This window comes from Vitis riparia, chromosome 2, assembly GCF_004353265.1.
Source record: "Vitis riparia cultivar Riparia Gloire de Montpellier isolate 1030 chromosome 2, EGFV_Vit.rip_1.0, whole genome shotgun sequence".
Lineage (NCBI taxonomy): Eukaryota > Viridiplantae > Streptophyta > Magnoliopsida > Vitales > Vitaceae > Vitis > Vitis riparia.
In genome coordinates, this window is record NC_048432.1 from 6,070,698 (window position 1) to 6,098,628 (window position 27,931).

Genomic DNA, 27,931 nt, shown 5'->3' on the forward strand with positions numbered 1-27,931 from the left:
TAGATGAACCGAAATTAGGGCGTGATCATTTTGAACCTACCAACTTTCCTAAAAGCTTAGACTGTTGATATTGAACCCACAATGCATATCGGGCGAACACCCTTCTTCATGTGCCACTGCCCACAATATAATGGTAGATAAGGGTATAAACTTAACGCCCTCCTTCATGGGTGAATAAACAGTAAGAGATATCGTGTTAAGCTGTCAACTTTCCTAAAAGTTTAAGTTGTTATAAACAGTAAGAGAGTGATAATATGTTAAGCTACCAACTTTTCTAAAAGTTTAAGGGGTTACAATACAGACGCACAATGCATATTAGGTTAACGAGAATCAAAATAATATAGCATAGCAATGATCCAAGGTGCAAGCACATTGTCAGCAAGAGCATTTCAAAATGCCGTATCGGATAGGTATGATGAGCAAATAAAATAAACTACATATAGGGTCAAAAACCTGAAAAGGAGATGTTTTATGGATGATAAGTTTCAATTTACTGTTTTATGGAGATGTTTGTATGAAGAATACATTGGTTTCTTTGAAGACATACAGGATCAAACTCAGGTGACAGAAAGGAGATTAACTATGCAACTACTCAACACAACTAGCAAAATCCATATTTTCCTAAAAGTGAAAGGATACAGCTCATTCCCTTTTGGAAGGCCTGTACTTGGATTTAGGTGCTTCCTTTGAAGATGACATTCAAAGCCAAGTTCATTGTCATACATGGCCATGAGAAAGATTGGAAGCATGTATGATGCTGCAGCCTTTGAAATGCTAATTAAAGTACCAATCCAGAAACAAGAATGAGTGCATCTAGCCCAAAAAAAGTGCAGCTGTGGATGAGCTATAAGACTCAAGGTGGACCTGATACTCCAGGGAAGAGTTCCGATATTTTGTTGAAAACATCCATAACCTGAGATTAAATGATACATATTACATTTAAAAGGATAACTGCAGGCAGAAGCAAGAGTAAATCCAAAGGGCTCAATCTATTAATAAAAAAACGGCCTTAATGGCATAAATGATTTGAATGTGAACGCGCAGAACAAGCATAACTATGATCACAATTAAACATGTTGGATAAAATTTGAGACTTACCTCCTTGTCATTTTGATACTTTGCAATACTCAGAGGGTTCTGAGAACACTGCAGAAATAACGAAATGTTAAAGAATACTATATAGTGAAAAAATAATTGAAGGACTTCAAAGGAAACTGTCCAAAAAGATATGAAGAATTTAGAGGGAAAAAAAAGGAGAAAGTGCTGCAAGTAGGGCATACATCCATGATGGCTGCTTGAATTCTTGGATTTTGAAATGCCAGGGCAACATCAGGATTGGCCATAATTTTTGAAATAACTTCTTCAGGTGTAAGCCCAATTTGATCTGCAAAATATCAAATATAGAAAAGATTAAAAAATAAAAAGGAAAAAAAAAACTGAGTTATATCCACAGCAGCTCAAATCCATTTATCTGATTACATGATATCTGACCTTTGATGATTCATGATCTAGCAATTTCTCAAGTTGTAACAACAGATGGGAGTGAACACAGTGACGGTGTTTGGAAAATGACATGGCATAAAATTGAGATTCGGTGCAAATTTAAAAAGCATGGTAACTGAGGTGTAGCCCACTTGGCATCATGTGTAGGAAATCTAGATAATGGCTCTCTATTCAAGATGCCCTCATAAATTTGATAATCATGCACGATATCAAATGAATCTTTTAATCTTTATGATAAAATATACAAATTTGTTTAGAATAACGAAGGGAACAATTTTGGTAGGTGACATTAACACTGATCCATTTTTGGTATGAAAGGTTAAAAACTTCAGTATGAACTCATCATATAAAACTGGGCAAGAGATTTGACCTCAAGATAAACAAATAATCCTCATTCTGAATAAGGATTACTACATACCAACAAATCCAACAAAAGCAGCAACAGAACAATTGATTCAAAACTCACCAAATTGCTGCTTGACCTCAGGACTGCTGAGATCAAAATTTTTCAGGTTATCCATCATTCGATTGTCCCATTCAGCACCTCCCCCCATGTTATTTCTGGAAAGAAAAAACAAATAAATAAAACACGACAAGATCTAGCTTCTAGATTAGATGCCTCAGGAAATAAGATATTGAGATAATTCCATTCCAGGTGGCCTTCCGGCGAAATGACTCACTGCAATAGAGCGAGTTCGATTTGCAAACAATTTCTCGAACGGATTTGAGCATTTAAGTAAATCACCGTTCTCAAAATAAAGGATGAATAATAAGGATTTAGCAATAAAATACTAGAGCTATTTGGAGAAGGGGTCCAAAAATGTAGAATTTATTCTCTGCTTTTGATGCAAAAATAGTTGATATCAGATAATAGCATCATAAGGGCTGAGTCATGAAACTTGTCAGAGAGTAGGTTGTGAAGTATAGTCAAACACAGTGAACATCAGAGCAGACAAATGCAGTACAGTTATAGATAGAACTAAGCTCACATAAAAGATCATCAAAGGATACACTTTGTTTCAAAGTGAAAGAATGCACTGCCTATTATATTGTATTAATATTTAATTTTTCAATATAAATAATAATTTGAGCTAAAAATGAAAAACTCAGGAACCCAATAAATGTGGTGACTAATAAAAGAATTATAATTGACATTTAAAAAGAAAAAAAAAAAGAGGAGGAAAAAAAAGGGAAAATAAGAATAAACCAACAAGAGACTAAGGCTTCCATTAGCATCCAAAGATTATAAGAAAAAGCAAAATAAGGCCAAGTTCTTTGAAAAGGTTAATTTCACAAAAACAAAGATCAGTTTCAATTTCAAATTATTAGGCAAAAAGTGAACAATATAAACTAATCTGAACTACATTTGTTGCAACCATCAAATAAAAAAACCAATACATGTATACCAAGAAATCCTTACATCACGATAAATAAAAGGTAGAAAGAGAAACTTACAGCATGTCCTGCAGCTGTTGACGATATTGTGGATTTTGTAGCATCCCTGTTACAGGATATTTAAAACAGCTTCAATGTTACTAAAATCAAACACCACATCCAATTTCACATTTGCATCATGAGATTAGGAAGAGATTTGAGAGGAGCGAACTAATTGTCGTGTATATATATATATATATATATATATATATATATATATATATATATAGAGAGAGAGAGAGAGAGAGAGAGAGAGACCCAGGAAACCAGTTATTTCAATTAAAGGGATAAAAATAAAGACATCAAAAGGCTTCAGGTATCGCATGCAAAAATATTCATAATCTGGCAAGTGCCACAGGCTGAAACCCAAAGAAACCTATTTGATGTAACAACTTTGCCAATGGTTAGTTGGGTGCCTAAAACATCATGTATAGATGCTCATGAGAAAGACCTTGAGCTCCCAACGTACAGACCAATGCAATAAAGAGAAGTATGGATAATAATGTTGTTGAGAGTATAGTTGGTTATCAAGTAGAGACCATTTATGTAACTGTCACATCAATCTTTGTCTCTGCAATATAGTTTGTTCTTTTCTTTTATATCTTTCATTTCAGTTCCTAGAGTGTATTTGAAGCATTATCAATATCTGATAAGAGGAATGAATTGTGAGGGGTAGGGCTTTTACAGTGAAACACAGGTTTGATGGTAGAACCTAAAGGTATAAAACCAGACTGGTAGTAAATGGTTTATACAGACTCCATCGATCATTCAGAGGCCTTCCAGTTGCTGAGAAATTCTACACCTGTCTTGTAATTATTAGTCAACAATCTAGATTGGTGACTAACAATTATCTTGGAAGCATGCATTTCTGCTTCACATCCTACAAGGAAGTGTCTATGGTGTAATCTTCAGGATTCAATGACCTAAGAACCGAGGAAAAGATTGCTAGCTGATGAAAGCTCTATATGGCTTAACAGTCTCCTAGACCATGGTTTGAAAGGGTTAGAGCAGCTTTGACAAAGATTCAATTTGCCAAAAAGTAAATGAAATCCTATTTATTGAGCATTTTTCACTTCTATATTTATGAATTCATAACTACCGCTGGGATCCTGTTAAAGGAATTGTAGAAAAGAGACTTTGAATCAAAACCCTGGGTCAACTCCGAAACTTTCTCAGGATTAAGATTGCTCAACATGAGAAAGGTGTCTATGTTTGTCAAAGAAATATATTCTAGATTTTCTGATTTCCTGATAAAAACCTAGGAGGTTCAGTACTCCAATTAAAGTGAAGCAGAGACTGATGATGAGGGTGGAACTTCAATGAAGATTTGGATATGCATGAGAAATTTGTAGGATGATTGATCTACTTGTCCCACACTGGACAACTTATGCACTTTAGTGTTATCAATCAGTACATGCATTGTCCAACTTCTTGTCATCTTGAGGACCATTACAAACTACCAAGTATTAAAGGTTGAGATTGAATACAATTCCCATGAAGGGAATTTTATACAGAAGGCATAGACATATGAGAGCTTAGTCCTCAGAAGATACAGATTGATCACAGCAAGGCAATGTGAAGAAACAGAGTTAAAAGGGAAACAGCCCATAACACTTGTTAGTTTATAGAAGATTATTTGTAAGAACAAGTTGTAGAGGTTAAGATGCACACAAGACAGTGCTATGCCCATACAGCAGCAAATACAACTGATAATCCAATAAACATGATCAGACTGAATATGTTGAGGTGGGTTGGGACTTCATTAAGGAAAAGCTCACATATGGAATTAGTTGAACTCCACTTGTGAAAACTAAGGATCAACTTGCAGATTTCTTGCAAAAGGAGTGAAAGGTCATTTTTTTTTACTGGGTTCTAGGCAAGCCATACTTTTCACCTTTGAGATATATAAGCACCTCTATTTGAGTGCTGAGAGGGTAATTGGTTATTGAGGGCATTAGGTTGAAGGCTTTAACACAAGTCAACCTCTCTTCCTCTGTCCCTTTCTTCTTCTTCTTCTTCTTTTTTCCTTTTTTATAAGAAATAAAAGATATATTAATTATGATAAAAAGTACAAGAGAAGGATGAGGGGTCCTCCCAATAAAATACAAAATATTGATCAAAATAAGACTAAACACCTATGCTATCCAAGAAGAACCAAACACAAAGGCATACACAAATCCCCACAAGACTGGACTCCACTCCTCTCATTGTTATCCACCCCTTGGAATTACAAACCGAAAACCAACTAAGTTAAATAACATTGAGTGGAATATTTCTAAATGCAATGATACAAGAGGCCTACAAAAAGGAATAGAAGTGAAGTAGATCCCACATCTCTTTCTTTCTCCACTTTTCCTCAAAGATCCTAACATTTCTCTCTAGCCACACAATCCGAAGTATAGTGAGGCAAACTAGTGGCCAAAGGGACTTACCTTTGATGGAATTCCACAAACCTCTAAATGTGATAGTCATCATATCACAAATACTCCTAAGCGGAACCCAATCCATCTTGTCTAGACTAAAAAGCTTGTGCCAAAGCCCCAATGTTAACAGGCAATGTAGAAAAAGATAGTCAATTGATTCTCCACTTCTCATGCATAAGATGCACAAAATACGTCTCTCGTTGTTACTGGAATCCAACTATTGATCCCGTGTTAAAAAATGATGGATATAAACTGTTAGGTTTTTCTAAATAATTTCAAGGTTTCCATAATCAACTTCTACGAAGGTGCTAAACAATGAAAATTTTCTCATGCATACAGCACTGTTTTTATTAATTCTAAATTAAAATCAAGCCATAACTTTCTCAAAAGAAGTATCAAGGAATGATATACTCACATTTGAAGGTAGTGGGGTTCCTCATCTCCTCAGGTAAATAGCTGTAAAGAAACAAGAAGAATTATTAACTTTGTTCAGATAGTAAGAAACACAAAATAAATTACTTCCAGAAAATAGCATCATATATGTGAAAAAGTTTCGATATTAACAGAACAATATCAAACAAAGAAGAGCCTAGTATTACAAGGATCCAAAAGAAGACCAAAATAATCAATGGGATTTAACCCCAAAAAAGTGTACTTAGAAGGAAAAAAAGAAACATTAGCACAAAGAAATGTGAGATTGAAAGAGCTTTTAGATTGTAAGAGCCAGCAACCACAGATATGAGAAGCAATGAGATCATCAGGTTAATACATAGATTATAAAAAGTGGGAAAAATAAACCGACACAAAACAAAAGTTTGAATCATGATATATCACACTTCAAGTCCAAACTTAGAACCTCTCATGCTGGACTGCCCACCTGACTGCAATTAAAGTTTCATCTGATCCAATTTTCTGAAATAGGATTTGATCATCTTATATAATGAAACTATTATATGACAGTCACAAGACTCTTAACTCTTTTGCAGAACATTTTTGTTTTTCCTTTCCTGAACACCAAAAAAATTCCGTTGGGAATACCATTCACCAGGATTGAAATTCTCTCAGTAGATATGCAAAAATAAATCCATCCCATCCATCTATTATGCCCAAAACTCAAATTTTCCATTACCGAAAGTAAAAATTACTGATTAACATGATCATATGCCAAAATAAACTCTTTTGCAGATTATTAAGGCAACTTGCTTTTTCTGCAATAGCCAGACCTTAAAAACATTTTGAATCCAAGTTCATAAAAACTTTGAAGTATTAAAACACTCATAAAGTGAAGTTTATTTTAGGTGAAGCCACTTGGCAAGCAACAGGGAATACTTAGGGTGAACTAAGCTCTAGACTTTTGAAGGGAGGGATCACATACAAAGCCCTGATAGCCCCTATATACAGTGAGCATATTACATTGAACTAATAAAATTTGTAATAGAAACTAAATAAGTCCAGTCTTTAGCAAGATTTCATGCTGTAGGTCTCAAGTCTTCAGTTACTGGGTTCAGCTTTCAGAAAACCTGCAATTATTCTGAAAGATTTAAGACCTTTATTATATTACAAGCTCACATTAAATTCTATTTTAACCAAATTATAGAAGTGCTGCCAATAATTCTCAACTGTGGAACTTTAATTTCTGTAGAAACCCAAAAGATCATAAAATTGGGGACTCTGCAACCCTCCTATTGCAAAATATCATTCACCCCCTCAACACTGATGAGAGATGGTCTTTGAAAAGTTGCCAGTTTCCTCCAAAATTGGCCCAAAATCATCAATAGGCTAATAAAATGAAGGCAAATCTGTGACTTTGGTATTCAAAATCACACATGAAAAGCACACCCGTAAGTGAACCTATTAAAAAAAATAACTTAACATACTAAACATTCAGAGTTCTCAGAACTTTCAGATTTCATTTTGATTTAAACAAGTACAGATTTGAGTGAGGAGCTGAATCTTGAAAACTAAGTCATATAGAAAAAGCACAAATAAAATAAAAGGGCAAGAAACTATATTACGGATAAACCATCTTTTGCACTGTTGGATCTTCCATCATTTTCTCCAGAGCATCCACCGACAAGAAAGGATTTGTGTTTCCTGGAAATGAATGTTCAACAATTTAGGAAATACCAAACCATCATAAAAAACCACACAGAGTCATCAAGCAAAATTATATTATTCTTAGCTGTGATTAAATAATCCTACTTCATAAGGTACACGAGAATATAGATGGGATTTTTTGGTAGGATGAGCTATATAAGGATTTTCTAGTAGTGTTTATATTCTAGAAACTTTAGTGGTTTTAGGAATAGAATATTTTTTTGATAAGCAGTATATTTGTGTGTGTGTGTGTGTGCATATAAAGAGAAGATACAGAAAGAGCTCCATCAAAGACACACCAGAGTAAACAGGCAGGTATGCAAAAGGTGCCAAGCAAACAAATAAAAATAAAAAAAATAAAAAAAAGGCATAAAACCTTTTCATATCTACTTCAAACCTAACCAATCAATAAAATCCATCAAGGATATAGATTCCTCTTCTATACAATGTCTAAAACATTCCAAAAGACTTGCATAAAAAAAGATTTAAATGTTTGTTCCAAATTTTCCACATTTTCAAATATCTTTCCCCAAATTGTCTGGAACAAAGACACAAAGGGGCAGCCATCCAAGTTCTGTTTCACCTCTTTCCAATGTAGAATCCATTCCAACATAACAACATTGATTTTGTTAAAGAGTGGATCACCCATTCTATCCCAAGCATAGAAAAAACCCAACTGCTACAAAATTCCTGTTGATGAGCAATGTAAAAGCATGTGATTGGCAGATTGTTCTTCCTTTTTACACATATAACATTTGTTCCCTAAAGACACTCTCCTTTTCAACTAGTCTAAGGTCGATATTCTTCCCCTCATTGTTTCCATGAAAAATTCTTACTCTCATTGAAATCCATGAGTTCCAAACAACTCTAACAGGAAAAGGCTCGGATTCGCCTAGTGCCAAAAAGGAGTAGAAAGGTCCAACTGAAAACCTTCCACTCTTTGAATTTGACGAGACCACCCTATCCTCTATATTCCGTTTCACCACTAGCTTTTGAAGTTTCCACAAAAAGGCCTCCACCGTCTCTAACTTCCAATCATGGAACTGCCCTAAAAGGCATGGACTCCAGTGTCCCCTCTCTCCATCCTGCTCCCACATTTGCTACTCATGCATCTTTTTAACTAGCTATGGTGAGTAAGGCGGTGAAAGAGTCCACCATACCACCTATCCAACCAAAACTTTACACTTCTCCCATTTCCCTACAACAAAGTGAACTTTGCTTTTAAGAACTTCCCATTTTCTCCCTAAACTTCCCAATAATAACTCTCTTCCATACAGAATCTCTTTCTAAGGCAAACATCTAACTGTACTTACCCAAAAGAGAAACATTCAGAATAAAGAGATTCATACCAAGTCCCCCTTTTTTATTAGCCATGCACATTATTGACCAATTCACTAGATGATGTTTTTTTCTAGAGCTCCACCTCCTCACAAAAAAATCTCTTTGAATCTTCTCAAGCCTTAATCTTATCCTTCTTGGAATCACCAATAAGGACATACAATGAATTGACAAATAAGCCTTAATCTTATGCTTCTAATTGGTAGGCTAGACAATGTACTTTTAATAAGAGTGAGCCTCCTCGCTTTCGACAAATACCATCTCTACCTCAAGGCCAACCTTTTCTAAATTCTCTCCTTCACCACATCCCACACTATTTGCCAATTTAAGTGGGGCGCCCAAAGGGAGGTCCGAATAGATGGAAGGAAGCCTCCCTATCTGACAACCTAATTCAAATGCTAGTGCTGCCAAATTTTCTACCCTCCCAACTAGAATAAGCTCACTTTTCTCCATATTGTTTTTCAGCCTAAAAATGGCTTCAAACCACACGAGTCCAATTCAAATGTATCAAATGCTATTTGCCTGCCTCACAAAAAATGATAGCATTGTTAGCATATGATAGATGAGTCACTTCTACTCCCTCTCAGGCTCTCCTCCACCATAACTTGAAATGAGAAAATTGAAACAAATAAATAAGGGGAAAGGAGATTCCCTTTCTTTAGACCCCTAGAATTGTTGAAGAAATTTATGGGTGTCTTGTTAACTAAGATAGAAAAACCAGCAATGACATGCACCACTTTATCCATCCAACCCACTTTTGTTCGAAGCCCATTTTCCCCATGACCCATAGTATTAAAATCTAATTAACATGATCATAAGCCTTCCATATGTCAGGCTTACAAATACTCTAGCTATGTTATTTTTTTGTCTTGAATCTGTGGCCTCATTTGGGATAAGAACCGCATTTAAAATTGATCTTCCCTCTACAAATACATGTTTGAAGATTGAAAGCAACTTTACCTACAACCTTCTTCAGCTTATTAGCTAATAGCTAGAACTTTGGCTAGGAGCTTCTATAACCCTCCCACCAACTAATTGGTCTGAAATCTTTTAGATTCTAAGCTTCCCCTTTCTTTGGAATCAATACCAAGAATGCAGTACTTAAACTTCTAATAAAAGAGCCCAACTCAAAAAAAACTCTTTGAAAAAACCCATCACCTTATACTTTACAAAGACCAAGTAGTGTCGTAAAAAAAGCCATAGTGAACCCATCTAACCTAAGAACTTTATCCCTACTTAAGCATGACAACGCCAAGAATGTGGAGGATGGCTTCTGTTGGGTTTTTACAGGGGTGTATGGCCCTTCCTCTCCCTTAAATCCCATAAGCTAATTTGCTTCAAGAGCTCTTCTTTCATAATGAAGATATTCCTAAACACCTCTTTGTTTCAAGCTTTTAGTGTCCTTCAACGCTTTCAATTTCCAAACCAACACATGACTAAAAAGAGCCTCAAACACTATAGCTTGCCCACCATACTTCAACCTGACCTTTAAAGCACTTTGCTCTTAGCTGCATATTTTCAAACCTGGAGGGGGTTTTGCTTCTCCTCATCCCATTTCCATCTAACAAAATAAGAGCGTGATCAAGGACCAGCTTGGGTAGAACACAATGAAGAATACCAATGATACCCCCTGCCTTCTGGAAACACTATGGTGAATCTCTCTTCTCCATTGGACAAGCAAAGCACAATATGAAACAACCTGTGACATTGTTGCAAAGCTCCAACTTGTACCCCTTCTCCCTTCTTTCAAAGCTTCCTAAAGGGCTTCCTTGCCACCTTGAGATAGCATTCTTCCACCCCTTCAAGCAAAGCCACCAGACTCCTTCCTCCAAATCTATTTCAACTTGATAAACCCAAGCCCCTCTCTAGAAACTAGACTACTACCTTTCCTTTCACCACCTCGACCAAGATTTTAAAGGATTTTGACTCCACTCTAAACCAATCTTTTCCACCTTGCATTGCAAGATTCTTATGAGAACATCTTCAAGAATAGAATACCAATCACATATGTTACTTTACCATGTGAAACGAGTTCTAAAAAAGATTCCATAGTTTTATGAATCCTATAAATGGGTGAAAGAACAAGAATTTTAAACCCTTAAGTATTTATATTTTTGGGGGTGCACAAAGTTGAACTAGAAAAGTTGTCCTTCCTCACCCAACTCCTTGCCATCTAGGTGAGACCTCAAGGGCAATAAAAACCTTAGGATGAATAAAATATTAAATATTTGGAAAGAGCTTTACTTGCCTGTTCTCTCTCCCCCAATCCTTTTGTGCATTCTATAGAACTTCTTGAAGAGGTCTTCCAAAAACAATAAAAGATGCTATTGTTATCCATAATCTAATAATGCCTCTTTTTTTATTGTTGAAAAACCTCCATGAAAAGTTATGGGTGACCTATAAGAATATGGATAACAATTTGTCCTAAGTTAGAATTAGATTATTAAAAAGATCTTTTTTTTTTAAGTTTTATACAAACATACATACATATATACGTTTGGAAAATTTGAGTGGTTTTAAGAATAGAATGAGTCTTAATATGCTGCTATACTAGGTAGGTAGAGTTGTGAAAGGATTCCAGCTATTTACTGTAAAACGAGGTTAGATTAGTTCAACAATTGTGTGCAGGTGCATGGATCAAAAGAAAAATATGTAACAAGAAGGATATATCTCATGCATTAAATGCATCATGAAATGCTTACCATAAGCCATACTCCTACAGACATGAAAAAATAAATTGCTCTAAATTGGGGATCAACATGTTACCAACATTGATAATTCAACTTAGCAAGGCCTTACGCTGACTCTCTGTAAGCAGATAGAATTACTAAGAAACAGTCTTCTTAAACAGTAAGTTTTAAACATAAGTTTGTAGCAAAAAGAATAGAAGTGACTAATTGCATCTAGTGTCTTATTTTGGCAATTGGAAAACCGCATCATCATACAACTCATATTTTTTAATCATTGGCAACATCAAAGAATCTAGTATTTAGTCAAGTTGTTAATGGGGCCCTCGCAACCATCTTCCCATTCATGATTGAGAGGATCAACACTGTAACTCATAACTTTCAGTAATCAATGAATTTAAACAGTGATAACATAGAGGTCAAGCTTATGAGAAAGTCAAAATCATTGAAAGACAGGGTCATGGGAAACTCAAAATTGTTTACTTAATAATGAAATGTGGATGAGTGATATATATATATAACCATAAGAAGCATAGCATACATTGTACTGCCTACAGCCATTGTTTTTGAAAATTAATAATCATGCATCTGTACTCAAAAAACCATTTGCTATTCTAAGTTATACCTAAATGCATGTCCAAGAAGATTGCATTGTAAAAGTGGCTTTACTTAAATTCTTTAACTTACGAGTAGATTGAGAATCCTCAGAAACGCCCATGCCTGGCCTGGGAGGAGTTCCATTTTGAGAAACCTTCAGAAAATATTCAAAGTTAGTCCAAAATCCATGACCGTAAACAAACCAAACCTCCTATAACATACTTACTCCTGTGGAAAACTGTGCATCCTTGGATGAACTTGTCTCAGTTGATTCTTCAAGATTTTCAAAAGGACTCTCTTGCAGCGTTTCTTCTGGAGAAACATCTACAAAAGCTGCAAATGAATGTCGAATGAGAGCTTTGAAAGGAGAAATATTTTAAAAGATACAAGAAGTGCCCAAAAGTAGAAAACTTTGAACAATCAATTCAGATATTGGTGGCTAATATTTCAAAAGGGATATAATTCTTTAAGCAATAATATTAACATAAAGAGAAAGCAGGCAAACGCCCATACATGCATTCATTCCTCCCAGCCCACACCAAATAACACATAGCATGAACTTGAGGTATATGCAAGCAAGCCTATAAATCTCAATTGGACATGTGGAGCATACAATTTTTATTTTTAGAAGAAAGGAAAGTTTCATTGAGAAAAAAGATGCAAAAACACTACTAGAATGAGGGATCCTTCAACGCAAAATGGAAACAGGCATAAAGTAAAAGATACCTCTATAAGAACAGAAATTTTCATTAAGAAATGAGAAGGGGATACATGAAAGAGATATGAGACCCTTCAATGCAAAGAGAGAAACAAAAGATAATAGATTAGTATAAAAGTAACGTTATGCAACAGAAGCCCTCTAAAAGAGCACTTTTTGCAGACAAACTCACCCAAACTCCACTAGACTTTAGTGAAAAACACCCAATAGGAGGTAAGAAACCAATTCTGTCCCACATCCTCCAATGAATTCCAACATCCCCTTGAAAATCCACAAACTCCTTCCTTCCAGATGACTCAAAAGCAAATAAGATGTATGCTATAGCACCCTGATCTTATTCTCTTCTTCCAAAATCCCTAAAGAAGATGAACCATAACGGTCAAACATCCTCTACTTAGCCTAAAGAGGATGAGACTTTAAGAAGACCTTAATGAGACTTTAAACTTATGTTTGGTCCTTGAAACTTTTGAGGGAAAATGAAAGGAAAGAAAATAGAGAGGAAAAACAGAAAGAAAGAAAAAGTAAAGGAAAATAAAAATAGATTTAAAGTTAACAAATTATTTATAAATACTTCTTCAAACTCATTTCATTTATTTTTCTTCTTTTATATAAATATTAAATAATTTGAAAATGCATAAATTTCTAACTAATTTCAATTATTTTTTACTAGAAATAATTAATTTTAATTATATATAATTTTCTTTCATATTTTTCATAGTAAACCAAACATAAGAAAATCATTTTCCTCAACTTTTGTTCCTTTCCTTGGTACTCTTGTGGAATCAAACATAGTTTTAGGTTTCATATCTTTCTTCTTCATCTTTCTTTTCCAATTTTTTTTTCCCACTTATATAATTTTAGTCTCGTTCCCCTCCTTAAATCCTCAAAGGTTGAAGCCCTAGCCCACCTTCTAGATTGCAAACAACCATCCTAGGTTTGTCCTATATTGCTAAGACTTTCCAATAAGACTAGAATCTGAATTTCAATAGTCATCTTGATCCTAATAATCTACACAAAGTCCAATTGCTGTTTTCCTTATGGTATGTAAAAATCCCCTTATTGGCCATCTGACAAAAGTGCTCAACAAGCATCTGTCGAAGTTCATCTTTTCCCTTTCATTGAGAGAAGCATTGTCTGATAGCAGTCTCCCATTTTTTATTACTCAAGCAAACAGCCCTCCAATTTAGAAAGAGATACAGGGGAACTGACTTAAAATTTAGCACTACTTAATCACTGAAGTATTTGCTAAGCAGCTTAGAGGAAAGAACAAGAAGTATTGATATACTGTATTGCTAAAATCTGAATTCTCACAGATCCAAGAATAAAACAGCTCAGCATAATCTTCTCAGATTAGGTATTTTGCATGCAAACAAAATCACTACAGTGAAAATTTTGACTGAGCATATTAGAATCATCCATGAAAATTTTGAAAAATATGTTGAAGGAAAGAACTATGAAGTGGCTTCCAAACATAGACTTGACAGGATATGAGGTTAGGGGCTATGTTTGGGCCGTCTCAACCAAGGCCTTAATGAACCCGCAGAAAGTTCAGGAATAAGTTTCCCCAGGATTTAAGCTTTCTAGGCCTATCTCAAACTTGTAGCTTTCTGATCTTCCAGTGACTTACCAAACAGCACTTGTTGAGTAAAAAGGTGGTGAGCTTGAGTGCAAATTATTCCACACACCCAAAAAGAAGAAAAGGAAAACAAAATACCCATCATCTCTGACTGAGCTTCTAAACAAGGCGAGCAAATTGACAAGAATTTAAAGTTTTCAACCAAGAGGATATGAATAAAAACCCAAAGAAAACAGAACTCCCAAGTAGAATCCACTCTCTAAGACAAAAATTGGGTTCCAAATTAGCTAAACTTTTTTTTTTCCTGATAGGTAAATGCCCATAATATATTAATAAAGCACCATAAAGGCACCACCAAAGTACACAGGAGGCATACAACGATCACCACAAAGCATGAAAAAGGGACAAGGGAAACGAAAATACTCCCTCCCTCAACAAGAACCCAACCAATCAATGAAGTCGTGATCATAAGCCTTCTATATGTCCAGCATACACAACACCCCAGAATTATTGCATTTTAGCATTGAATCAATTGCCTTATTGGCTATAAGCATCATGTCTAATATTTGCCTTCCCTCCACAAAGGCATTTTAGAATTTGGAAGCCACTTTGCTCACCACCTTTTTAAGCCTATTTGCCAACACTTTAGCCAATAACTTATAAAGGCTACTCACCAAACTTATAGGCCTAAAATTTTTAAGATCCTCTCTGCCCCCAATTTCTTAGGAATTAAAACTAAGAAAGTTGCATTGATGTCTTTTGCAAATCTTCCCTTAGAACCCAATAGAGCAATTCTCAAATGAGATCCAAAACTCCCCAATCAAATAGGTAATCACCATGGCCTATGGGAAAATGGGCCCATTAGAAGTGTCACTTCCCAGAAGAAAAAGGACTCCATCCCATAGCTCCTTGTTTCAAGGCAAGGACCTCGGTGAAACAAGAAGGTTCAACACCTGCACTTAGGAGACAAATAATATGCAGACTGACATTGCAATCTCTACAAATGCCTCTAATCCCATAGGTTTACAATTAACCAATGGAAAACCATCAACACTTAGCTTGACAACCAAAACCAGTAGGGACATCCGCTCAACCAAGAGAGGAAGAAAGCAGTATTGGACGCATAATATGCCAACCAAAAGCATAAGTGCTATTTCAGCTTCTTATATAGTCATGGATAACAAATAATAACAGCAGCTAAAAAGATGCCCAAAAAAAAAACAAAACAAACAGAGAGGGCTTCAAAAGGTAGGAAAGAAGGAAATGGTGAATGCAGAAAAGGTCACCCAAAATTGTAGTGACTATTCCCCACATTTTATATAGGTAAAAGCCAACAGACAATGATGTTAGTAAAGAGAGATCTTTTTATACCATATTTGTTTTGTTCATTCTTCTTTTCAATGTCATCTTTGACATCTGTAGCTGGTGGCGCCTCTACTTTGGTTGCAGGTACATCTACAGTAACCATGGATTGAGCTGCAACTGTAGAAGGTGAGGTAGTTGGCCCTGATGGTGAGGTTGTTGGCCCTGAATGTGAGGTGCTCGGCCCTGATGGTGGGGGCATTGGAAATGGAAAAGGCGATCCTGGTGAAAAAGCAGTAGTATTGAATTGGTTATTTTGTGAATCCATCTGGCCCATCAAAGTCTTGAAAGCTTGTTGCATTGCATATTTCTGAAAGAAAATTCAAACAATAATTTTCAATGACAATAAAAATTAATGGAAATGAGTTATGAAAAAGGCACATTCTATAGCATAATATACACTGAATTGTAGCCAGAACGACTAACAGAGGAAATTGAAATGTGTGTTTGTGGATTTAACGAATCATTTAGCTATACAATAAGCTTAAAACATTCAAATTAAAATAAAAAAATAAAAAAGAATGCACTAAAACCGAAAAACCATAAAAGAAAAAAAAAATGTCTCACATTAATAAACTTACCAAGCCTTGCAAAACTAAGAGTGTAGCAGCACTAGTTGTTTGGCCATTTGGTGCCTTTGTATAGAATATTATACTTTTGTGCGCCTTTTTGTTAGGTTGTGGTTTTTGATCTTTTCGAATATTTTTCACATTAAATCTGTGTCGTAGTCTTATCCACTCCATATATTCTTTTATTAATACCCACGTGTTTTATTTTGGCTTAAGAAATTTAAACTATTTTATTGAGTAGATTAGTTGAGAATTTGAGTTGAAATTTGATCATTTAATCTTTGAGATGGTTTGATATAATTTCCAGTTTGGTTTTTAGAAGTAAAAGATATTTGAATGTGTGATTTGATAGTTGGAAGTTGACGTAAATCTTGATTAGGGAGTGTTGTTGCATTTGTATGTGAATTGCATTGATTAACTTGGTGGGAGAGTGTTAGTCCATCCATTCCTGCAAATGATTTGGATGTAAATCTAGATTATGGAGTGTTGTTTCATTTGTATGTGAATTGCATTGATTTGATTGTTGGGAGAGTGTTGGTCCATCCATTCCTACATGTGATTTGGCTTGCTTTTTGAAAAGAATTGGAAGAGAGAAATAAAACAGTGAAAAATTCTAAGGAGCGATAACCATTCTTAGGGAAGTCATACGAAATTGATTTAAAAACACCTATTCCTCCCACCCCACCCTTCCTTCTAGGTGATATCCATGGTTGAGATTTATCTACAACTGGTACCAAAGCCAAGTCTTATAGCAAAAATCATTTTTCAGCCCTTGAATCTCAAATCTAGAACCTCATCAAGAGGGTGCTTCTGTTGACAAACTACCTTATTTAACTAGCAAAAACTATTCTCGTTTGAAAGTGAGAATGCAATATTTTCTGAAAATGCAAGTAAAAAAGTTTGGAACACTGTTGAATTTGGTTAGTCTCCTCCCAATGTGTTGGAGAAGGTAGACCAACAAACGAGATCAAGCCTAAACTAAAATGGAATGGAAGTGAAAATAAAGCTAGTGAGACAATTAAGAGTCATGTATTCCATCTTAAATGCTATTAGCATGGATGAATTCCTGAGGATAGCAACATGCACTTTGGCTATTGAGGCTTAGGATATCTTCCAAATAACTCATTAAGGAATCAATGCCATTAAAGTGTCTAAACTTCAAATGTTCACCTCTAGATTTGAGACCATTACGATGGATGTACATGGGACTTTGTGATTTTCATGTTAAGTTAATGAACATTATTAATTCTAGATTTAATCTTGGTTAACCCATCCTAAACTCTAAAGTGGTAAGAAAAAATCATGAAATCTCTCCCATAGAGACTTAAGAGTAAAAGTGACCACCATTCAAGAGTCCAAGAATGTGGATTCCTCACAAATAAATGAACTTGTAGGACCTCTCCAAACTTTTGAAATGACACTTAGATCACTAAGGAAATGAATTGAATACCATTAAAGAAGAGTCCCTAGATTCCAAAGCTGATGGTGATGAGAGAATGTCAAATGAGGAGCTTGCAATTGCTAGAAAAATCAGGAATTATATGAAATTATGAAATTTAGGAGATAAGAATAAATCCAAAGAAGATGCTTAAAAATGGAAAAAATTTATGGGAAAATCAAATGGAAAAGATAAAAAGAAAGACCAAAGCATCAAAAAGGAGTTTAAGATTGAATGCTTCAAATGTGGGGAAAAGGGGCACATTACCACCAAATGCCCCTCAAAGAAAAAAGGTAAGAAGGTCATGCAAGTCATATGAAGTGACTTAGAATCATGTTAATTAACTTCACAACCTTTGTGGCGGGTGTCATTGAAGAACCACCCATAACAAGGGTAGAACTATCAAATTTTATTCTAGCCCTTGGTGACTCAAGGTTCATCGTAACGGATCTTCTAGCCTTTTCTCTTCTAGCTCTGATACCATATTAAGAAAGAAGAAGATAGAGAAAATATTATTATTTATTTTTATTGATGATGATGAATATTTATATACAAATACATTTGAGTATTACTATACTTCAAATTTTATCTCCTACTTTAATTCAAACTAATAATAGACTTCTACTGTAATTCAAATTCTATCTCCTACTCTAATTCAAACCAATAATAGACTTTACTTCAAATTCTATATTCTACTCTAATTCAAGCTAATAATAAATAGATAAATATTGATATTTAAATTAAGGATAAACAACATTCCTAGATTCTCGACAAAAGATTTGAAAAGCATTGGCGTCCTTTCCTCTTTGTGTGAGTGAGTCCTAGCTTCTCCACACATTCATCTCCATTGGCTTTGTTCAATGTTAAGGCTACCAGAATTCTCAATTGCCAACAAACCTCCAACATCCTCTACATTTGGTTCCCTTCAACCCCAGTCCCCATCAGCTATAGGTATCATCATCATGTGTCTTCATTTGGTTCCCTCTAAAGTCATTCATTTTCTCCAACTACGGTCTCTCCAATCGTCGTTACTGCTCCAACAATGCCTTCATCTTTGATCAGTCCCATTCTCTCCACCTCAGGCCATTTTTTGTTTGTTTTCAAACTTTCAATTGAGAGCATCCTCATAATAGAACACTTGTGAGGTTTCTTCTTGCAATGGAGTATTTTTTTTTTTTGGTCTCAAGGTCTTTAAGGATCTCAGTTCTTGGTCCATGCTTCCCAAACATCATGGTGGTAAGGCTCCTCTAAGCAAACCAAGTTCAAGATCACATAATGGAGGTCAAGATGAAAATGTTCCTAATGATCCTCTTCCTACTCTTACCATTCCTAAAGGTCTAACAAAATCATCCATAGATAGCATCCCATTCTTTATTTTGCCTACTAAAATTTGTAGAGATAGGTACACTAAGTTCTATAGATACCGCTCAGTCGTACTTGAGAGGCAGCTTCACCTAGATTCCTTTCGAACACCCATGTCCTAACTCTATTTGAGGGAGTTTAGCTAGTTAGCTCTTGCCTCCTTTAAGACTCCCTATACTTAGCTAGTGCATTTGTTTCATTCTAATATCATTGAATTTGATAAGGATGAAACCCTTCTTAAATCAAACATTTTCAACACAATGGTTGAGGAACTCCAAAAGTGGTAGTAAAGGTATTAGGTATTCCCCCAAGCAGATGCACTTACTATGTCTAAAATTGAAGCAAATGGAGTATCATTGTATAGACCTTTGGGGTAAGGTGCACAAATAGTTGGATTCTATTGCTCCAACAAGTAATATTTCTCATCCGACTTAGGTATTAGCTACATTCTTCATGTATTTGATTTATCCCTCATCTCATAGGGTTGATAATTGTTGTCGTGCCTGCATCCTCTCATCATGTATTCTGCATCAGGACACTATTGACCTAGCCACCTACATTGTTGATGAGATAATTTATATTGGAGATCCCTCAATCACCAAGAAAGAAGTCCTTCCTTATGGAATTCTCATTATCAAAATTTGCCAAATATATCGTTCCTTAATCCAATGGGCCCTATCAACACCTCATCTTGGAGTCATAGCAAGGGGCAAATTGATTATGTCATACATCCTAGCAAGAAAGCTTGTCATCCAAGGGCTAATGGCGTCAATGTTGATGCTCATCTTGGTTTAGATCTTGACGTCCTTGATAAGTTAATGACATGGTTTTATGCCTTGCAAACTCAAATTTCTACACAGTCAGCTCTCATGCTTGAGTAGTTCACCAAACCGCATACGCACATGAGCAAAGCCTTTTCTCTAATTAATGGTTAGATATCATGCTATATAGACTAACTATGGTCCCTAGAGGAGTACATTCATCAGCACATTCCCTTATGTTCGCTTTATTTTGGATGGCTGAATACCTACACTTTGCATTTCTCTTCAACATTTTTTTTTTTTTTTGGTTTATTACACTTTACCTTCCCAACCTATAGCGTGTTTTGCACATTTGTACCTCAAATCCTTTATAATTGTATACAATGTGCATTTTTTGAAAGACGATGTTAATTTTTTTAACAAAAAGGCATGTGCTCTCCATGTGACTGAGGGCAAAATGGTCAATATTTTGGGTTTATTACACTTTACCCTCCAACATATAGTGTGTTTTGCACATTGCCCCTTTGAGTTTCAAAATTGAGCAATAAACCTTTTATCCTTTATAATTGTATGCAATGTGCATTTTTTGAGAGGTGACGCTATTTTTTTTTTTTTTTGCGGAAAGGCTTGTGCTCTCTGCATGACTGAGGGCAAAAGGGTCAATTTTTTAAAAAACCCTAACCAGCCTTTTCTTCTTCTTCTTCTCCTTTTTCTTCTCTCCACTCTTTCTCCTTCCTATTTCCACTCTGGTCAATGCTAGATAAGTATATGAACATCTGTTTTTCACCTATCAAAAGATACCCACCAAGGAAAAGTTTTGGTTTTGTTAAAAAATTTGCAGAATTGTGTATGTGGTTCTTCCAAATTCTTGATTTGGGTTTTTTTCAAAAAGTTTGGTTTTTTTGGATCTTTGGTTGTGATCGGAGGTAATCATACTGAATTAAAGTGTTTTTTTCCTCTTTTAATTCTATCTTTTGGAGGGTTTGGAGCTTTGACATTGAAGTTGGATTTTCAACTCCTTATAGCCATAAACCCAATTATGTTGAATTGTGGGAGCTATCGGTTTGAATAAAATGGAATTTGGGTTTGAAATTTGGGTTTTTTGTTGTTTTCATCACATCCTTCCTCAAAGCCCATCTCTGAATACTTATCCTAGTTAGGTTTCAAGGCTGAAATTTCAAGAGATGTAGTCATTGATTAAGGGAGGAGAGAGAAAGAGTGAAGAGAAAGGAAGAAGAATGAAGGAAGAAAAGGGCAGGTTGGTTAGGGTTTTATAAATTGACCATTTTGCTCTTGATCACATGGAGAGCACATGCCTTTCTGTAAAAAAAAATAACGTTGTCTCTCAAAAAATGCACATTGCATACAATCATAAAAGATAGAGGGTATATTGCTCAATTTTGAAACTTAATGGGGCAATGTACAAAACACACTATATGTTGGGGGTAAAGTGTAATAAACCCAAAAAATTGACCATTTTGCACTTAGTTACGTGGAGAACACATGCCTTTCTGTTAAAAAAATTAACATCGCCTCTCAAAAAATGCACATTGCATGCAATTATAGAGGATGGGGTGTATATTGCTTGATTTTAAACTCGATGGGGTAATGTTCAAAGCACACTATAGGTTGGGGTAAACCCTTTTTTTATAGGTAATTACATAGAAAAAAATATATTAAGAGAAAAGGGCACCTAAAGGTCAACCAAAAGCATACAAGGAGTATAAAAGAGGCGTCTAAAGGCAAGAACAAAAAGAAGGGGGGATACAAAAAAACTCACCAACCCTCATCTTTTTTTTTGATAGGCAAAAGCACAAATATATTAAAAAGGGAGCTTGAAAGGCAACCCAAAGTATACAGGGAGTATACAAGAGAAACCTAAAACAAGCAACAAAAACACAAACACTCACCGGCCCTCAACTAGAATCCAACCAATCCACAAAGGAAAACAAAGATAAAGGGCCTACACCTATAGAAGAATTAGCCCAGGATAAGAGGTTACAAACAAATGAGTTTTTCAATCTTTGAGTCGACAAAGCCTCGTTATCGAAGACTATCCTATTTCTTTCCTTCCAAATTGTCCAAAATAAACAAAGAGGAGCTGCCCGCCAAACCTTTCTATGATTCTTATCCTTGAAAGAGACATACCAACTTAATAGAATGTCTCTCACCGAGAACGGCAACACCCAATTGACCCCAAAAAGAGAAAGCAAAAGATCCCACAAAATCTTCGTCTTAGAGCAGTGAGCAAGAATATGGTTTATCGATTCCTCTTCAATGCAACACAAGCAACATCTATTGGCTAAGATCCAGCCCCTCCTCTTAAGCTGATCTTGAGTAAGGACCTTCTCCCAAGAAGCTTCCCAAGCAAAAAAGCTCACCTTTGAAGGAACATACGGACTCCAAATGATATTACCCGGAAACGAGACTGCACCGCTATGATCAAGGGACTTGTAAAGCGATTTTACAGTGAAAATCTCGTTTTTCGTCCCTCTCCACTGCATCCTATCCTCCCCATCAGCCTCCAGCCTCTTCCCTTGAATGGACGATAAGAGTCTCTCCACCTCCTCCACCTCCCAATCGTTGAAAGGTCTAAGGAAAAGTGGAGACCACCCTCCCACTTCCCCCATTGGATCCCAATAGTCCGCAACCCACGCATCTTTAGACCCCGCTAAATCAAACAAAGAGGGGAAACCTCACAAAGGGGGTATTCCCGCACCAAATATATTTCCAAAACCTCACCCTTTTACCATCCCCCACCGAGAAAGATACATTATTGTGCAAAAGCAACCCTTCCTTGCTGATTTCCTTCCAAAGCCCAACCCCATGGCCCTCTCTAGCCCCACAAGTGCTCCACCCTCCTCTTTCCACCCCATACTTCGTACTAATAATAATCTTCCAATATGAATCTCCTTCAACCGCATAACGCCAACTCCATTTGCACAAGAGGACTCTATTAAGATTGGATAGATTTCTAATCCCCAATCCACCCATCTTTTTGTGAGTACAAACAACAGCCCACTTAACAAGATGAGGCCTCTTCTCCAACGCTCCCCCTCCCCAAAGAAAATCCCTTTGAATTTTCTCTAGTCTTAGCTTAACCACTCTTGGCATGCGCAATATTGACATAACTCACCAACCCTCATCTAGAACCTAACCATTCAAAAAAGTTGATTAAAGGTAAAGGTCCTACTTTTATACATAACTTAGACCAAGACCAAAGATTACATACAAAAGAATATTTCATCCTTTGAATTAAGAGATCCTCATTTTCAAAAGCTATCATGTTTCTTTCCTTCCAAACCGACCAAAATAAACAAAGAGGAACTATCATCCAAGCCTTTCTACGTTTCTTGCCCACAAAGGATTCATGCCAACCTAGGAGTGTATCTCTAGCCAAAAGTAGAAGGACCCACATCACACCAAACAACGCAAAAACAAGCTCCCACAAAACCCTAGCCTTGGAACAATTGATAAGAATGTGATTAATCGAATCCTCTTCGACACAGCAAAGGAAACATCTGTTAGCTATGGACCACCCCCTCCTTTTGAGTTGATCTAGGGTTACATTTCTCTTCTACATGCTTCGAGTATTTACAATTGGCTAGCTTTTTTTGGTTATTTACTAGCTTCTGAGTATCACAACCCCTAATAGCTTTTTGGTTATATTTTGGACAACTTGTTCAATCATCTATATCCAACATGTTCTTTTGATCCATGATTTATTTTCTTTTGAATGCTCTATATTAACATTGGAAGTTTCTACATCTTCTATTCAAGGGAGAGAAATGAATCTAGATTTAATGGAAAATTTATTTTGTATCAAACTAGAGGTATTTCGTTGGTTCATAGAAGTACCAACCTAGTCAAAGATAATATATATATAATAATAATAATAATAATAATAATAATTTTAATAGATTCAGTGCAAGATGTCAACAGATGATTGAAAATAAAGACAAATCATTACAATGTGCGTGTTCCTAAAAATATTTTATGTCTAGGGCCCTAGAAAATTTAGAATTCTAATTTGTTTCAATTTGAAGAATAGGAGTAGTGTGGCTAGAAATCTAGTATTTTGTTTTAGGAATAGCTGTAATAAATTTTTGGATGAAAGCAGACATTTTGATAGAGACAAAAAAACAATTAATTAAACTAAAATGAATCTGAAGCAATTATTTTTGAAGTAATAGAAAGAAAAGAAAAAACTAAAAAGAGAGAGCTAGATTCAAAAAGAGGATTCCTCATTTGTTTCTCTCATTCAAAACCAAGCATGAGGATTCCTCACTTGTTTCTCTCATTCAAAACCAGGCATGATACTTTCATCTTGCATGGCTCATAAGTGATAAAAGAAAAAGATGGATTCTTTTTTCCTTTTTTTATTACCTTCCTCACATATACATGAGACCGAATCCATTCGATTTCTAAAAAGGACTATTGATCCTAACTTTTTGAGGAATCCTTCATCAATGGTTGTGAATGACCGATTTTTTCAATTTTTTTTTCACATTGGATATAGATGATTGAACGAGTTGCCCAAAATAAAACCAAAAAGCTATAAAGGGTTGTGACACCAAGAAGCTATCTAGTAATCAAAAGAAGTTAAACAAAAGTAAATGTTCATAGTATGTAGAAGATAGAGTCTCCACAAAATATAAAACGTGCATCCAACCAGCCAAACTAAAAGGAATCTAGGGAATATGTCGATGATTGAACTCCTCAAGAGACTGGAGTTGGTCCATATAGCATTACATTTGACCATCAATCAAAGAAATGCATTTGTCCATGTTCATACGAAGCCCCTTGAATTGCTCAAACATGAGAGTCAACTATGCAAAAATTTGTGTCTCTAAGGCATCAAACCATCCCATCAATTGATCAAGGGCGTCAACACCTAAACTAGGATGAGTGCTAACATCCTCAACATCATTAGCCCTTAGACGACAAACTTCCTTTCTAGGACATATGGCAGCATCAATCTGCCCCCTACTATGACTCTAAGATGAGGTATTAACAAGGCTCATTGGATTAAGGGGTGATGCGTTACATGGAAATGCTATCCAAGCCCTTTGGTAAACAAACTTCCATAGGGAAGGACTTCTTTCGTGGAGATTGAGGGATCTCTTATATAAATCATCTCATTCACAATGCAAGCAGCTGGGTCAATAAGGTCTTGATGTAGAATATGTGATAAGGGGATATAGCCACAATGACAAATATGAGCCTTATGGGATGACGGACAAATAGAATACATCAGGAACATAGCTAAGATCTAAGTCAAATGAGAAATACCACTTGTAGGAACCATAGAATCCAACTATCCACGCATCTCACCCCAAAGATCAACCATAATTTTATCCAACTTCCAACATAGCAAACACATCTAGTAGGGCAATGCCTAATACCTCAACTACCACTTCTAGAGTCACGTAGACCACATCTATGGAACCATCTTGAAGGATCTTAGATATTTCATCATATCTAGAAATATCTATGGAACCTAAGACAATGTGAAGTGATTAATCTACTTGTCTTACTGCCACATAAAAAAACATACAGAAAAAGGACCCCTAACCAATGCCTATAAATTAGGGAACTCTTAACCCATGTTGGGGTGTGGCAATGTTGCTCTTAACCCCAAGGAAAGGGTAACCAAATGATGACAATATTGAATGTCATAAAAAGTTTGACTTATTCTCGTTGATTGGTTTTTGGATGAGATAATCAAAATTTGAACCAAGAATTGGTATCAAAGTCAAAGGTCATAAGTTCAAGTCACGGGAGCATCACATTAGAGGAGGCATTATTTGGTTGCAACAATGTTGCTCTTAAGCCTAAGGGTACATTGTTGAAACCCTTATGGAGTTGAGAGTCTGCTCAAAAGCAAAGCTTTTTAATATAATCACATTAGCTCTTAGTTCTGCTTATAGTAACATTTTGGTTAAGCTAATTGAGCACTCCAAGGTGTTAAGTCTCTAAAGTGCCTTACAGATTTTTAGGGGTAATCATGGTCCACAACACTAGGTATAAAAGGAAAGTTTGATGTTGGTAGAGAACAAATTAATGTCATCCACCACTAATTTTCTGATAATACTGTTTTCATATTTCCCGAATGAAAGACAAATTAACTAATGTTATGCTCATGCTTCAAGACTTTGGATTGACATCTACATTAGAAGTAAAATCGATATAACATCCTGTAAGAAGTTGAAACAGAAACATTGTGTTCTGTGGGATGCCTAAAGGAACACTAGGTTATATGAAATTATGAACTAACTAATAGAAGAATAATGATCTTTATCACCAAGTCCTCATGGTACTAGAACAAAAAGTATCACTAAAAATTAATAACTCACATAAGCATATGTGCATACCTCCGAAGAAAGTAGCACTCACCTTTAAGTTTGAGGCCACCTGTCATGTAATTCAAATTGTCAAAAACAAAGACAAAAGAAAAAAGAGCAAATTAAATTGCATGCTATTGTTGAACAAAGAGCATGTAAGTGACACTTATTCTCACCCATGAAAAGAGTGCCGAGAGCCCAACACCAACTCCAATCCAAAAGAGAGGTGACCCTCTAGAAAAATAATGAAAAGGTCACAAAACATATCAATATCAATGAAGAAGTGCCTAAAAGGTCATCAAATGAAGGAAAAAAAAAGGAAAGGAAAGGAAAAAAAGTATCTTAAGTTTTCCTCACACAAACGAAATAAAAGAGAATAGGTGTAGAGGAAAATTACATGTTTGACGATGGGGGCGGTGGTGAAAATTGGGGGTTAACACCAACCGAAGAAGTTCCTTGGCTACTTGAAGAAATGCTTGCAAAACATTCTGTCCCTAGCTTCGTCTCTACTACTGTGAAAGAAGATGTAACAGAAAAAATGGCATTATAGATCAATCAGCAAATTTATCACAAAATAGGAGCAACCATTCATCTGCACAAAAAAGACAATGAAAAGCCATGCTGAATGCTACTAATCAACAAATTTTCAAGTTCAACAACACAGAGAAAATCTCTCACCCATGCACCAATCTATTTAATTGAATCATGGACTAATCACATTAGCCAGGTAGATAGTCCACATCATCTAAATCTCATTGTAATCTTTCTCATTAATTACAGATTATTTGCAACCTCACAGTTGGGCAATCAGAAAATTTTCAATTCAATTAATAAGTAATAGCTTTAGCATGTGCGCTAAAGACAGCTAAACCCATGATTAGATATGATCACTAACACAATATACAATAACCAGAAGCACAAATATCAATCAATAAGTAAACAAAATCTTCAATAATAGACCAAAAAAATCAAAAACAAAAATCCCCCAAGGAAACTGGTGTGCAAAAAAAAAAAAAAAAAAAGCTAAACCCATGATCACATATGACTACACTAACCAGAAATACAAAATATAAATAAATAAAATCTTCGAAGTAGACAATCCCAGAAAATAAAATAAAATAAAATAAAATAAAATAAATAAAAATAAAAATACCAAAATCCTTTTCTTTTAAAAAGAAAAAAATAAATAAATAAACATAAAATATTTTTTAAAAAAAAAATGAAAAGAAAAGGGCTGCTGGCATATAACCCACAACATAATCTGAGATCAAGAAACAATCAAATAAAATCCCAAAAAAGGAGGGGAAATTACCATGTCTGGGGGTTCTTGGGGAGGCTCCAGATTGGGAAGCAGCAATAAATTTTCTGGGTTTCCTGAAGAGAAGGGGGAGGGAAAAGGAAGAGTGTGCGTATGAGATGTGTCTAGGGTTGCTTGGAGAGTGACCCAATACTAGTTTTGGGGAAGAAACTAGGGTTAGGCTATCCATATTTTCTAATATCGGAGACAGATAGAAGAGAACAGAAGAAGAGGAGAAGGTGAACCACTGAATTGTTCTTGGTACGGCCGCTGTTCAGGCTGCTCTGAGTTCACAGCGAAAGTGTGTTGCGAGAACTCACCATCTTCTGAAGGATAATTGGAAATCTCGTGTATTACAACTCATACCCAAACTTTTTAGGAAACTTGTGTTTTGACGTGGTCATTTGGTAAATATATATTTTTCG

The 27,931-nt window shown here is 35.6% G+C and overlaps 1 protein-coding gene across 2 annotated transcripts; it reads right to left on the reverse strand.

Moving 5' to 3' along the window:
* Positions 1-418: 418 nt before the first annotated feature.
* LOC117932351 (protein TIC 40, chloroplastic) lies at positions 419-27,852 on the reverse strand. Of its 2 annotated transcripts, none has more exons than XM_034853586.1 (14): positions 27,522-27,852; positions 26,607-26,718; positions 26,386-26,443; positions 26,262-26,279; positions 15,745-16,045; positions 12,306-12,412; positions 12,170-12,233; positions 7,376-7,454; positions 5,776-5,816; positions 2,959-3,004; positions 1,970-2,064; positions 1,281-1,384; positions 1,099-1,146; positions 419-913 (listed from the first exon to the last, which is right to left on the reverse strand). In XM_034853586.1, exons 1-14 carry the CDS (start codon positions 27,694-27,696, stop codon positions 854-856), a joined length of 1,308 nt encoding a protein of 435 aa, XP_034709477.1. In that variant the 5' UTR covers positions 27,697-27,852; the 3' UTR covers positions 419-853. The 2 variants fall into 2 exon arrangements, with proteins under 2 accessions (XP_034709477.1, XP_034709468.1); XM_034853577.1 differs by having other exon boundaries at positions 26,607-26,721; positions 27,522-27,851.
* Positions 27,853-27,931: the final 79 nt, after the last annotated feature.

Coding starts and splice junctions, on each gene's coding strand:
- LOC117932351 (XM_034853577.1), bottom strand. CDS start 27,696: ATGGATAGCCTAACCCTAGTTTCTTCCCCAAAACTAGTATTGGGTCAC. Junction 7,455..12,169: donor TGAGGATTCTCAATCTACTC/GTAAGTTAAAGA, acceptor ATTCATTTCCAG/GAAACACAAATCCTTTCTTG. Junction 3,005..5,775: donor GAACCCCACTACCTTCAAAT/GTGAGTATATCA, acceptor ATCCTGTAACAG/GGATGCTACAAAATCCACAA.